Genomic DNA, 12592 nt, shown 5'->3' on the forward strand with positions numbered 1-12592 from the left:
CTCTTTATATATTGCCCTTTCTTCCTATTTATGGCCTCCTCTCGGGGATTAGGGAGGAACACTCTTTACCGTATTTGGTGTGAACACCATACCCCATGGAGGGTAGGGGAGCTGCCTTATCTGTCAGCCCCTAGGGCACAGGCCTGGGTAGGTAGGCCAGGCCTACGGGGCAGGTCTGACATGTCCAGGGGGCGGTTCTCTGAGGGGCCTCAGGATGGTCTTCCTGTTATCCCAGAACTCCCGTTCTCCCACGGTCTCCTCCTGTGTGTGTCCCGAAATGTGGTCATCTGTCTCGGGTCTGTCTTGACGTAATGTTTGGTGGGGCTCATCCCCACAATCCGCTGCTGGATGATATAAAAAAACTTGACCTGCGGGGGGTAAGACCGCCCCCATGGCATTGTTTGAGAGGTAGAATGATCTTCTCACAGCAGGCCAAGAAAACCCCGAACCCCTGCCCCACCCGTACACGGGGGCCCGTCGCCTTGTGAGTTAGGCCGGGCTCCACAGTGCTTTGGACATGAGGCAGGAGAGGGGTTTTTTTTTACCCGCAGGCGGAAATTCGTCCCGACCAGGGATCGAACCCACAACCTGCGGGGTGCCGCCGAACTGCCGTGACCAACTGGTCCGACATCCTTTGGCGCTGCTGGATGATATGACACGACCTGGGGGGAGCGTCTCCCCTAGCCGGTCCGTGCGCCGTCTGAGCACATGCCTCCTTCGTATTTTTACGGGGGAACCATGCCGCCCTAAGGTTTCTTCGCCGATTCATGACAACACGGTGAATATCCCGCTGACCGATTCCTTTACCTCAAAGGAAACCCTTTTTGCCTTGATGGTCGCCTTTCTCCTGGTTACTGGGCTCTCCCAGCGGGGCGCCCTACAGCCGAGGCCTTAGACCTCAGCTCGCCAACCGTTGTTGGGCCGTGGTGGCTTCCTGGGCCCCTTAACCTGTTTGTCCACAGGTAGGAAAATCCCCCTTCCCATGGCACTGATAGTGACGCCCTCACTCGTCCCTATAAATACAATTTAGGGCTAGGTCAACTGCTAGGTCCGCTCTATTTGCAGGAGTAGATTAAATTTTGACCCGCCCTTAAAAAACAGGGTATTCCTATAAAATCATTTTTGTAGTATTGAACCTATTAGTAATTTGAAATATCCATGCTAATTGTCCCAAGGCTCGGTACAAAACAAAGATAAATTTGATAGCCTCTAATCATCATTGATAAACATAATATCTATTGGGTTATTATATTTTCTAAAAAATTATCCACCATTATCTTTATAAAAATATTTTAAAGCTCCTAAATTTACATCTAAATTATGCGGTCTGCCACTATTAAAAATGACCTCTAAATCTGCACCTAAATTACCTATCTCTAGTAGTATAAAAAAACTATCTAATTGTCAAATTATGAGTTGTTAGTCTATACTTATTTTTAAAGCAAATAAAGTTTCCACTTTTTTTTTTGGTTTGGTCCGCTTTTTGTCATTTACTGGTGGAATTTAGTCTATTCCGTATGCGAGTTGAACCAGTCCTCTGTGCATGACTATAAATTAATGCATGGGTAGTTAATGACACCTATAAATAAGATAAACTAATTTTAGTTGTATTCTTTTACTTAGTCTTTTCTCATGGTGCAATGATTATAATTTTGTAGGGGTATGCATTAATATACTTATTTTCGAATGAAGACGGTATCTGATGTACTTATACTAATTTTATCCATAACTAGATACCGGAAATATTTGCCTAGTATAGAAAATGCGGCTGGAGTGAAATCCGACAGCCATTTTGGCATTTAAATTACGGCCACCGAATCTTGCACTTGGAGATCAACGGCGATCTTGGACGCCCCTCCCGCACCGGCGGTCGCCGAGTTTTCAACGCCGCCGCGGCACCTTTCTTGACCCGTCGCCGATCGCACCAAACGCCAGACGAGTCCGCACCGGCCGGCAGCCGCGGCACACGGGACAGCGACACCCGGACCGACGGGGCCAGTGGCCCCCCGGCGTCGTCGATGCTGTCGCGCGGCCGACAAGTGGGCCACCAACCCCGGGCCGTCGGCATGTCAGTGACCGACTGGCATGACAACGTACTGTACGTGGGGATGTTCGTGCGCGGTTCCGGTCTGATAGAAAACCATAAAGAATTCAAACCTTTTTCGCTGCCCGGTCAACACGTCCGTCTCTCCTCCGCTTTCTCCGCTCTTGACTGCTGCTCCCACAAAAATGAAAATCCCCACGCCGCCGCCGCCGCAGCATCGTCGGCTGCTCCCCGCCAAATGTGACGCGCCGCCGCGCCACCCGGGCACCCGACACGATGGAGGCTGCATCCTCCGCCCTCCCGTGGTGGCTCGCCACCGCCGCCTGCTCCCCGCCGCCGGCGCCCGGCGCGTCCTCCGTCCATGGCCGCCTCGCCTTCCTCTTCCTCTCCCCGTGCCCGCAGCGCGCGCTCCTCGCCGCCCTCGACATCCTCTTCCTCCTCGCGGCGCTCGCGCTCGCCCTCAGCGCCCGCCTCTCCCGCCGCGCCGCCCCGCGCGACGGCCGCGCCGCGCGGGAGCCCCTCCTCGTCAAGTCCGCCGCCGACCAGGCGCCGTCCCCCGTCCGCCGCGGGAGGAGCTCCCGGCACGGGCTCGCGCTAGCGGCCTCCGCGGTCCAGGCGGCGGGCGCCATCGTGCTGATCGTCCTCGTGCTCCTGCGCCTCAGAGGGAGGGCGGCGCTGCTCGCCGTCGACTGCGCCTTACTCGCCGCGCACGCCATCGCGCACCTCGCGGCCGCGGGGGTCGTCGCCGCGGAGAAGAACCAGGCGGCGGAACCCGCGCGCGTGGCCCACCACCCGGTCCACCTCAGGCTCTTCTGGCTCGGCACCGCGGCTTTCGCCGCCCTCTTCTCCGGGTGCGCGGCCGCAAGGTACGCCACCGGAGACCCGCACCTCCCCGACGACCCGCTCGCGTTCGCGTGGCTGGCGCTCTCGCTCCCGCTGCTGTATTTCTCGGCCACCGGCCTTGCCACCAACGAGGTTTCTTCCGACGGTGGCCATGCCGCCGCGGTGGAGGTGACGTACGCCACCGCGTCGTGGCTCTCGCTCGCCACGTTCGGATGGATCAATCCCCTCATCACCAAGGGCTCCAGGGCCACGCTCGCGGCCGACCAAGTCCCGCCGGTGGCGCCGGCTGACACCGCCGAGGCGGCGTACGCGCTGTTCGCCTCCAACTGGCCGGCGCCGGCGCCGGGGGCGTCCAAGGCCGAGCGCCCGGTGCTCACCGCGCTGCTGTGCTCCTTCTGGCCGCAGTTCCTTCTAATCGCCGTGCTTGGCCTGGCGCACCTCTCCGTCATGTACATCGGCCCCTCGCTGGTGGACAGGTTCGTCGAGTTCGTGCGCCGCGGCGGGAAGGTCACGGAGGGGCTGCAGCTGGTCGCTGTCCTGCTTGTCGGCAAGGCGGCGGAGACACTAGCATCGCACCACTACGAGTTCCAGGGGCAGAAACTGGGAATGCGCATCAACGCCGCGCTGCTCGCCGCTGTGTACCGCAAGTCGCTGCGGCTGTCCACGGGCGCGCGGCGCGCGCACGGCACCGGTACGATCGTCAACTACATGGAGGTGGACGCCCAAGAGGTGGCCGACGTCACACACCAGCTCCACAATCTGTGGCTGATGCCACTCCAGATCGCTGTGGCGCTCGCGCTGCTCTACACCCACCTGGGCCCCGCCGTGCTCACCGCCGTCGCTGCCATCGCCGTGGTCACTGTGGCTGTGGCCTTCGCCAACAAGCTAAACATCGAGTACCAGTTCAAGTTCCTCGGCAAGCGTGACGAGCGCATGAAGGCCATCACTGAGCTGCTCAATTACATCCGTGTAATCAAGCTGCAGGCGTGGGAGGAGACGTTCAGGGGTAAGATCCGCGAGCTGCGGGAGGAAGAGCTGGGATGGCTGGCCAAGTCCATGTACTTCATGTGTGCTAACACCATCGTGCTTTGGAGCGGCCCGCTCGCCATGACCGTCCTCGTGTTCGGCACATGCGTCCTGACAGGTGTCGAGCTAGACGCGGGAAAGGTCTTCACGACAACCGCGTTCTTCAGAATGCTCGACGGACCTATGCAGAGTTTCCCTGAGGCGATTGCTGCTGTGACACAGGCAACCGTGTCTGTTGGCAGGCTTGACAGGTACCTGCTTGATGCTGAGCTTGATGACTCGGCTGTGGAGCATGTGGAGGACACTGACATTGGTACCGGTTCAGTGGTGGTGGAGGTGCGTGATGGCATTTTTGCATGGGACATGAGGGGAAATAAGAAGAATGAAGAAGGTGAGGACCGTGATGAGGATGGTGAAAGTGATGACGAGAATGATGTCGAGGCAGCAGCAACACCGGTGTTGAAGACTGTGCTGGAGGGGATCAATATGGAGGTAAGGAGGGGTGACCTTGTGGCCGTGGTTGGGACAGTTGGGTCCGGCAAATCATCGCTGCTTTCTTGCATTATGGGGGAGATGGAGAAGATCTCTGGCACGGTGAGTGTGATGTTTCTGATTCAAAGCAAACATTGTTAGTAGCAGTACCATGCAATTTATTCATGGGTTTTTGTGTAACTTTCTCCAAAAGTCATCTCTTGCTGACCTGCATGCAGAACTGTCAAATCAGCGTTAGGTAGGTTGGGTTCAAATCAGATCTAAGGCAGCTTTAGGAGTCCATGCGTGGTGATCAGCATATAGAGTCAACATTCTCCCTACACAAATTTATATTCCATTCAATACGTGGTCAGCCTCAGCCCACGTCTCAATAAATATGGATCGATAATTGCAATACCAATTGGTATTTTGTACGGCTTGAGAAGCCTGTTTAATAAGACTAATTACTAGTTTGTTTCACCACTTGATTTGGTTGGAATGGATACAAATCATGCAAGTGAATTCCCAATCCAAGTTGTAAAGTACTCTGGATTGTTTGGCATGCCAGGGTGGAGTCCTTCATCCCACGACCACCACGTGTTTGATGAAATGCCTCTCTCACCATGACATGGTCTACATTGTCTTGTATCTGCGTCATGTTTGACTGAATGCCTAGCCATCATTTACTCTCGGTCTAATGCTTTGCTGTGTGAAGGTTTTCGTTTTAACTTTATAGAAGAAACATTTATAATGATATATCCAATACCTACACTATTTTGTTTTATGCTCATGTGTCCATTTGTTTAACCCCTTGCATTTTTGTAGGTTAGGGTGTGTGGGAGCACTGCATATGTTGCACAGACTGCTTGGATCCAAAACGGGACCATTCAAGAGAATATCTTATTTGGACAACCAATGCATGCTGAAAGATACAAAGAGGTTAAACGGTCCTGCTGCCTGGAAAAAGATTTGGAAATGATGGAATTTGGGGACCAAACTGAAATAGGAGAGCGAGGGATCAATCTCAGTGGTGGGCAGAAACAACGTATTCAGCTCGCCCGAGCTGTTTATCAAAATTGTGATATATATCTTCTTGATGATGTCTTCAGTGCTGTTGATGCACACACTGGTTCAAATATCTTTAAGGTATGTTTTTTTGTTTCATTTTAACTATTTTCAAGCTCACATGCTCCTACAGCATGGATTTCTGAATTTGAGTTGCTACAAGCTGGGTAAGTTAATGGATAAATGAAGACTGTAATTTGCAATAGGCTTTGGTGAGACACCTGTGTAGAAATGTTACTGCCGAATTGATGTTTTCCTCATGGTTATTTTTTGATACAAAACCAATTTGTTGCGATAAACTTATCACACATATTTTAGTAAATAGTACCTATGCAGTTGATAGAAGTTACTGTCCTGATAGAGTTTTTCCCTCCATTCAACAATTTTTAGTAAATGGAATGTGACAGGAAATGGACTCAAGTATGTGACTTTCCAGCTAATTATTTTTCATCGGGTTTAGCTCCCAAAAATTTAATATGAATATAGATGATTTTTCACTCAGCATTCTTTCTTCCCCTGCCTGAGTCACACACCTATAATTTTTCATATCAAACATTATTATAGTTTGGAGGAATTGAAAGCAATAAAAAGACTTAGGGGCAGATACTTGAGAAATATATTTGAATAGTGTGGTTTTATGTTGCTCCAAATGGAAATCAATGGTTTTTTAAGTAGCTTTAATGGAACTTTGAAGGAAGAAATGCTACTTGATTTACATTTATACATAACATAACAATAAATAATGGATAAACCGAAACCATACGTTTTATTTTGATTTTTATTAACCAATTATGCACGCTATTACAACAACCACCTTTATTTCACAGGAGTGTCTAAGGGGAACGCTTAAAGGAAAGACAATCATACTTGTTACGCACCAAGTCGATTTCTTGCATAATGTGGACAACATCTTTGTAAGTTGGATGCTACACTATTGCAGTAACATGTCCGGCAATATGCTTTTCTTTTGGAAAACTATTTTGTGTAGCAAGCTTTACCAACAACTGGCTGTGATCTGCAATATTGGCTCAGCAGTGCTCATTTTGCACTGTATCAGATATCTTCTGGTACAAAGCATGTTGTGATAGTATCTAGCAAGAAAACAAATCTTTCTTTTCTTGAAATCAAGCAAAATTGAACTATTATTTGATAGAGTCAATAAAACCATAGCAGATCTTCGTTTTTTTAAAAACCATAGGTGTAAAGACGGATGATCCCTCCAAAGAATTGTCACACTTATAAGTTCAAAATGACAAAATAGCCAATCTCAATCCTCAACTTTCTTCCAAAATTCAAATTCATCCCTCAACTATCAAATAGGTCAATTTGGTAATCACTCAAGGTTTTGGTTTGAGAGAAATTTCATCAATGAAGTGATGTGGCATGCCAAGTCGTCCAATAGTGCATATAAGGCTCTTAGCATGCTACCATGTGAATTCACTAGCATAGCGATAATGACTAATTGATGATCTTGCGTCTATAAATAAAAGGTTTACACTTTTTTTTTGCATTTCCCTTTACCATTGAACCATATTTTTCTACAATGCACCAAATGCAAGTAAGAAATTAGAGGTTTAAGGGCTAGTTAATGTATTTTAACTCACTTTACAACACTCATTGTTGACTAGGCATGCCAACGTGGCATGCTACGTAGGACCAGAGTGAAATTTAGCCCAAATAAAAAGTTTATGGACTAGATTGGCCAAGTTGATAGCTGAGGACGACTTTGAGCCTGACACAAAAGTTGAGGCGAGCCGTGGCGAGACACTCATTCAAGTCGCCTAGGCGAGCATAAGGCGTGGCAAGGCGACGCCATATGATTATTAAAAAAATTCAAAGCAGCAGTATGGTTTAGGGATAAAAAGGGAAATGAAAAAATAAAAGGAAGAGGACAAGGAACAAAAAAGGCCCAGCCCAGCAGGCAGCCCATAAAACCCCTCCCCAACTTTTGTGAGTTGCTCTGCTCTGCTACAGGTGCCTCTTCTTCCTCCCGATGCTGCTCCTCCAACCTCCAGGTGCCTCTTCTCCTTCCCAATCCTGATCTCCATGTCCACTCCTGGACCCGCCTCCTTCCAGATCTCCCCTTCGTTTCCTCACTGCTGCTGCCGCCCCCTTCTAGATCTCCCCTCTCCTTTCTCACTGCTGCTGCCGCCCCCTTCTAGATCTCCCCTCTCCTTCCTCACTGCTGCTGCCGCTCCCCTTCTAGATCCCCACGCGAGATTCCCCTGCTGCTGCACTTCAAGAGCCAGAACCGAAGGGGATGGAAGCAGAAATGGGTCGTTAGCGTTACCTGGTCTTCCTCCAGTTCTACCTCTCTCTCCTCCCTCCCCTGCTCTCTCATTTTGCTGATTTTGGTCGTGGCGTCCAGGACGCCCAGGGTTTTTCAAGCGCCTGGACGCCTAGGCGACGACTAGGCAACGCCTTAAAAACCATGTTTAGGAGTCATTTGTCTAGGTGTCATAGAGACTTTTGGACTGGTCATTCTTCTCTTGTAAAATGTCACAATGCTAGAATTTTATAATATGCCCTTGATTTATTCTTTTATCCTTTTTGCCCATGCGGAAATATGCAGGTGATTAGAGATGGTAGTATTGCACAGTCAGGAAAGTATTATGAACTAATAGAAGCAGGATCAGATTTTGCGTCTCTTGTTGCAGCTCATGAAAGTTCAATGGAGCTGGGGGAGCAAAGACGTCAAGTAGAGAAAGCTGAACGTTTTGAGCCTGCTGCAGTAGGTAGAGTCCGTTCTTTACGCTCCAGATCCATTGGAAAAGGTGAGAAGGTGGTTGTTGCACCAGAAATAGAAGCAGCCACTTCCAAAATTATACAAGAAGAGGAAAGGGAGAGTGGTCAAGTAAGTTGGCGAGTGTACAAGCTATACATGACAGAGGCTTGGGGCTGGTGGGGGCTTGTGGGCATGCTTGCGTTCGCAGTTGTTTGGCAAGGTTCTGATATGGCCAGTGACTATTGGCTAACATACGAAACATCAGGCAGCATTCCATTTAACTCATCCTTGTTCATTGGAGTGTATGTGGCCATAGCAGTTTTTTCAATGGTCCTTCAAGTAATCAAGAATCTTCTTGAGACAGTTTTGGGACTTCGAACGGCTCAGATATTTTTCAATAAGATGTTTGACAGCATTCTGCATGCCCCTATGTCATTTTTCGATACAACTCCTTCAGGAAGGATTCTCAGTCGGGTAAATCTTATCTTTTGATTTATTTGTGTTTTGGGCCAAAGGCCCATACTCATTAATAATTATGAAAAAAATTATGATTTTCCTCTGAAAACCTTAATTCCACTCCCTTTTTAACCTAAGTACGTGTAAACAGAGCTAAACCTCGTTAACCTAGTTCAAATAGTACGGTCTTGTTTACAGCATAGTGTGTGCGAACTCTTCACATCTAGATAGTATGTTTTAGTTTAAGACCTGGAATGAGTGGTACTACATTTATCTTCTACTGATATGATATATCACTTTGTCTTTTCAGGCATCATCTGATCAAACAACTATTGATGTTGTGCTGGCATTTTTTATCGGTCTGACAATTTCAATGTACATTTCAGTTTTGAGCACCATAATTGTTACTTGTCAGGTTGCCTGGCCATCAGTTATAGCAGTATTTCCGCTCCTACTATTGAACATTTGGTACAGGGTATGCTTTAACTACCAAAATTCATCTCATGGTCTCAGCTACTAAAAAATATAATCGTCACTGTAAGTTGCAATTTCCCTCTTTGTTTCTGCAGAATCGCTATCTTGCAACCTCTCGGGAGTTGACTCGACTTGAAGGAGTAACAAAGGCACCAGTTATTGATCACTTCTCAGAGACTGTTCTTGGTGCTACAACCATAAGATGTTTCAAAAAGGAGAAAGACTTTTTCCAGGAAAATTTAGAGAAAATTAATTCAAGTTTGCGCATGTACTTCCACAACTATGCTGCAAATGAATGGCTTGGGTTTAGACTGGAGCTGATTGGAACACTTGTATTATCAATAACGGCATTTCTCATGATCAGCCTGCCCAGTAATTTTATCAAAAAGGGTATGAATCGATATATTTTAGGTCCAATGTTTTCCCTAGCACAACAATGCAGCCATACAATATTATGAGAAAGCATTAATTTCGGCTTCATGTGTTTAGCGACTTGTGGTTTTGCACCTGATTGCTTCATTCATTATTATAACATTAGTCCATCAAAGAATATTATCTGCATTTAAAATTTGAATTGGTAGAGTTATTTCCTTTTGCTTTTTTAGCCAACCTGGATGTTAGTGAATGTTTGAAGCTATACATGATTACTTTTTCGCATTTGATCTTTTTTTCTCTGCGATAATCAACTGATCATAATGTTTTTGTAATTGTTATTGTAATTCTTATAGCTGGTAATTAGTTTCAGCAGATCTATGATGATTATCTTTTCATAGGCTCTGATTTTTGCTATGTTTTTGCAGAATTTGTTGGTATGTCCCTTTCATATGGCCTCTCCCTCAATTCTCTGGTATACTTTGCAATATCCATTAGCTGCATGCTGGAAAATGATATGGTTGCCGTGGAGAGGGTAAATCAGTTCAGCACTCTCCCTTCTGAGGCAGCATGGAAAATAGAAGAGCATATTCCTTCTCCGAATTGGCCCACACATGGAGATATTGATATTAAGGATCTAAAGGTTAGTGATTCTCATTTACCCTTATTTTACTGAAATTCCCCTATTAGTCCTTTTTGTACTTCAAAGTAAAAAAACTCAATATTATCTTTCATTTTTTCCCCATATAGTACAACACTTTATATTCCACATGAATTTAAAGCAATTTCCTGTCTATCTCGCACTTAATAAATTGGAGAATGCATTGAAACATTCTGTTTGCAGAAAAGGATCACTTAAAATTGAAGACACCATTATTGTTATTTCAGGTTAGGTATCGACCCAATACACCTTTGATTCTGAAAGGAATTAATATAAGCATCAGTGGTGGAGAAAAGATAGGAGTTGTAGGAAGGACTGGTAGTGGCAAGTCAACTTTGGTCCAAGCATTATTCAGGCTCATCGAACCAGCAGAGGGGAAAATGATCGTTGATGGAATAGATATATGCACACTGGGTCTCCATGATCTGAGATCTCGCTTTGGCATAATTCCCCAGGAACCTGTTTTGTTTGAAGGAACAATTCGAAGCAACATTGATCCGATTGGGCAGTATTCAGATGCAGAAATATGGCAGGTATGGTGTCAGTAATTTACTCCCTCCGGTCCAAAATGTTGATCGTTTGACTTTTCTAGGTTCATTATTTTGCTATGCACCTAGCTATACATTATATCTAGGTGGGCACCAAATACTATGAATCTTAAAAAGCCAAAACAACCTACATTTTGGAGCGGAGGGAGTGGTTCATTTTAGCCTCATTTCTTCATGATACACTGGTTGTGCCCATTAACCATCAACAATTTGACACTAATGCATATAATGTCAGGCTCTGGAGCGCTGCCAGCTGAAAGATGTCGTGGTTTCAAAACCTGAAAAACTTGATGCTCCAGGTATGCTATTTTTAAGCTTCTCGGTATATCTGTTTGCATAGCTGTGTAGGTTGCATCATCCACTCATTTCTTTTCTTTTGCTTCTTCATAGTGGCTGATAGCGGAGAGAACTGGAGCGTAGGCCAAAGACAGCTCCTTTGTCTTGGTCGTGTCATTTTGAAGCAGACTCAAATCTTATTTATGGATGAGGCAACTGCTTCAGTCGACTCTCAAACCGATGCCACAATTCAGAAGATCATGCGACAGGAATTTTTGTCACGTACAATAATTAGCATTGCGCACAGAATACCAACAGTCATGGACTGTGATAGAGTTTTGGTGCTGGATGCAGGTACATCTCTTCAATCTTGCTGCTTATTGATTGAAAATATGTGTTTGTTTCAAGAGCTCTTTGTTACATATAATTTCTGATATGTGGTAATATGAATGTGTGCGTTATCCTTTCAGAATGTTATACTAAAATAATATTGTTTTCATTGCAGGTCTGGTAAAAGAATTTGATGCACCATCAAGGTTGATCGAACAGCCATCCCTCTTTGGTGGGATGGTTGAGGAGTATGCTAATCGCTCATCGAACCTATAACTCCATCCATGATACTCCGGATTTTAAGAAATAAGTCAGTTTTGATAGATTGACTTGAGAGTACATATGCAGAATCCTGTGCAGAGAATAAACCATAGAAGTTTGACAGTATTAGGAGGGAGCCACGGTAAACCCAAGATCTCCTTGTCGTTTGTGGCTTTTTGTTTACAAGCTCACAGAGGCAGAAATAAGGTGAAAGTTATCTTTTCAAACTCTACAGAGATGTGGTCCAAGGTGTGGAATTGTTTTTTTTGTAATTGGACCACTATTTCTCTCTTAATACAAAGATGTGCAGCTCTCCTAGATGTTCGAGAAAAGAAGTCCATAGAGACCACGTTTTGTTTAAATGGCATTATTTTACTTTGTGTTGAGAAAATTCATGTATGAACACAATAGATTGACTTATTGTGGAGCAAATTCATGTATGCAGCGCAGGGTTGCTCGCCTGCTAGCTGTACACCGTACCATCCGGCCAACGCCCCAGCACGACGTGTATTTGGCCTCTACAGTGACGTATTTGGCCTCTACAGTGACGAATACCGTTCGTCACCGGTGCATCGATTTCCACTAGTGTCTTTACTTCGGGTGCCTTCCCGTAGAAATATAAATGACAACCCTGGTATATACTCCCGGGTAAAATACTACAGTGGTATTCCGTGCGCTTGCGGAGTTATTCGTGACATACGAAATACCCAACTTGACATTGTGGGCATCACTATCTAGAAACATCTATCTAGCGTGACGCTGGTAAATGTCAACATTTACCACTAAAACTTTGATATGTAACTACTCTACATTCTAAATCTATGGTTGTTTGAAAACAAAGCAAAACTTGTAGATTTTGAAACTAGAGAATTTATAGTAATTTTTAAACTATTAAATAACCTTAACTGAAAAACTTGTCAACTACTAAATTTTAGATCTCGTCAATCTCTACAATTCGGTATAAAGTTTATATTCATATGAGATCATAAGAAAAATTATGAATTTTTTACGTGAGAATATTTGTAGGGCAGGTCATGACA

The 12592-nt window shown here is 45.9% G+C and overlaps 1 protein-coding gene across 1 annotated transcript; it reads left to right on the forward strand.

Moving 5' to 3' along the window:
• The first annotated feature begins 2192 nt into the window (after nt 1-2192).
• LOC120640266 (ABC transporter C family member 4-like) lies at nt 2193-12013 on the forward strand. The gene is made up of 11 exons (XM_039916118.1): nt 2193-4507; nt 5210-5530; nt 6277-6363; nt 8022-8648; nt 8941-9105; nt 9200-9494; nt 9905-10119; nt 10365-10670; nt 10921-10984; nt 11076-11315; nt 11467-12013. The coding sequence occupies exons 1-11, from the start codon at nt 2321-2323 to the stop codon at nt 11565-11567; spliced, it is 4608 nt and encodes a 1535-aa protein (XP_039772052.1). The 5' UTR covers nt 2193-2320; the 3' UTR covers nt 11568-12013.
• Nucleotides 12014-12592: the final 579 nt, after the last annotated feature.

Source organism: Panicum virgatum, chromosome 7K (genome assembly GCF_016808335.1).
Source record: "Panicum virgatum strain AP13 chromosome 7K, P.virgatum_v5, whole genome shotgun sequence".
Classification (NCBI taxonomy): domain Eukaryota; kingdom Viridiplantae; phylum Streptophyta; class Magnoliopsida; order Poales; family Poaceae; genus Panicum; species Panicum virgatum.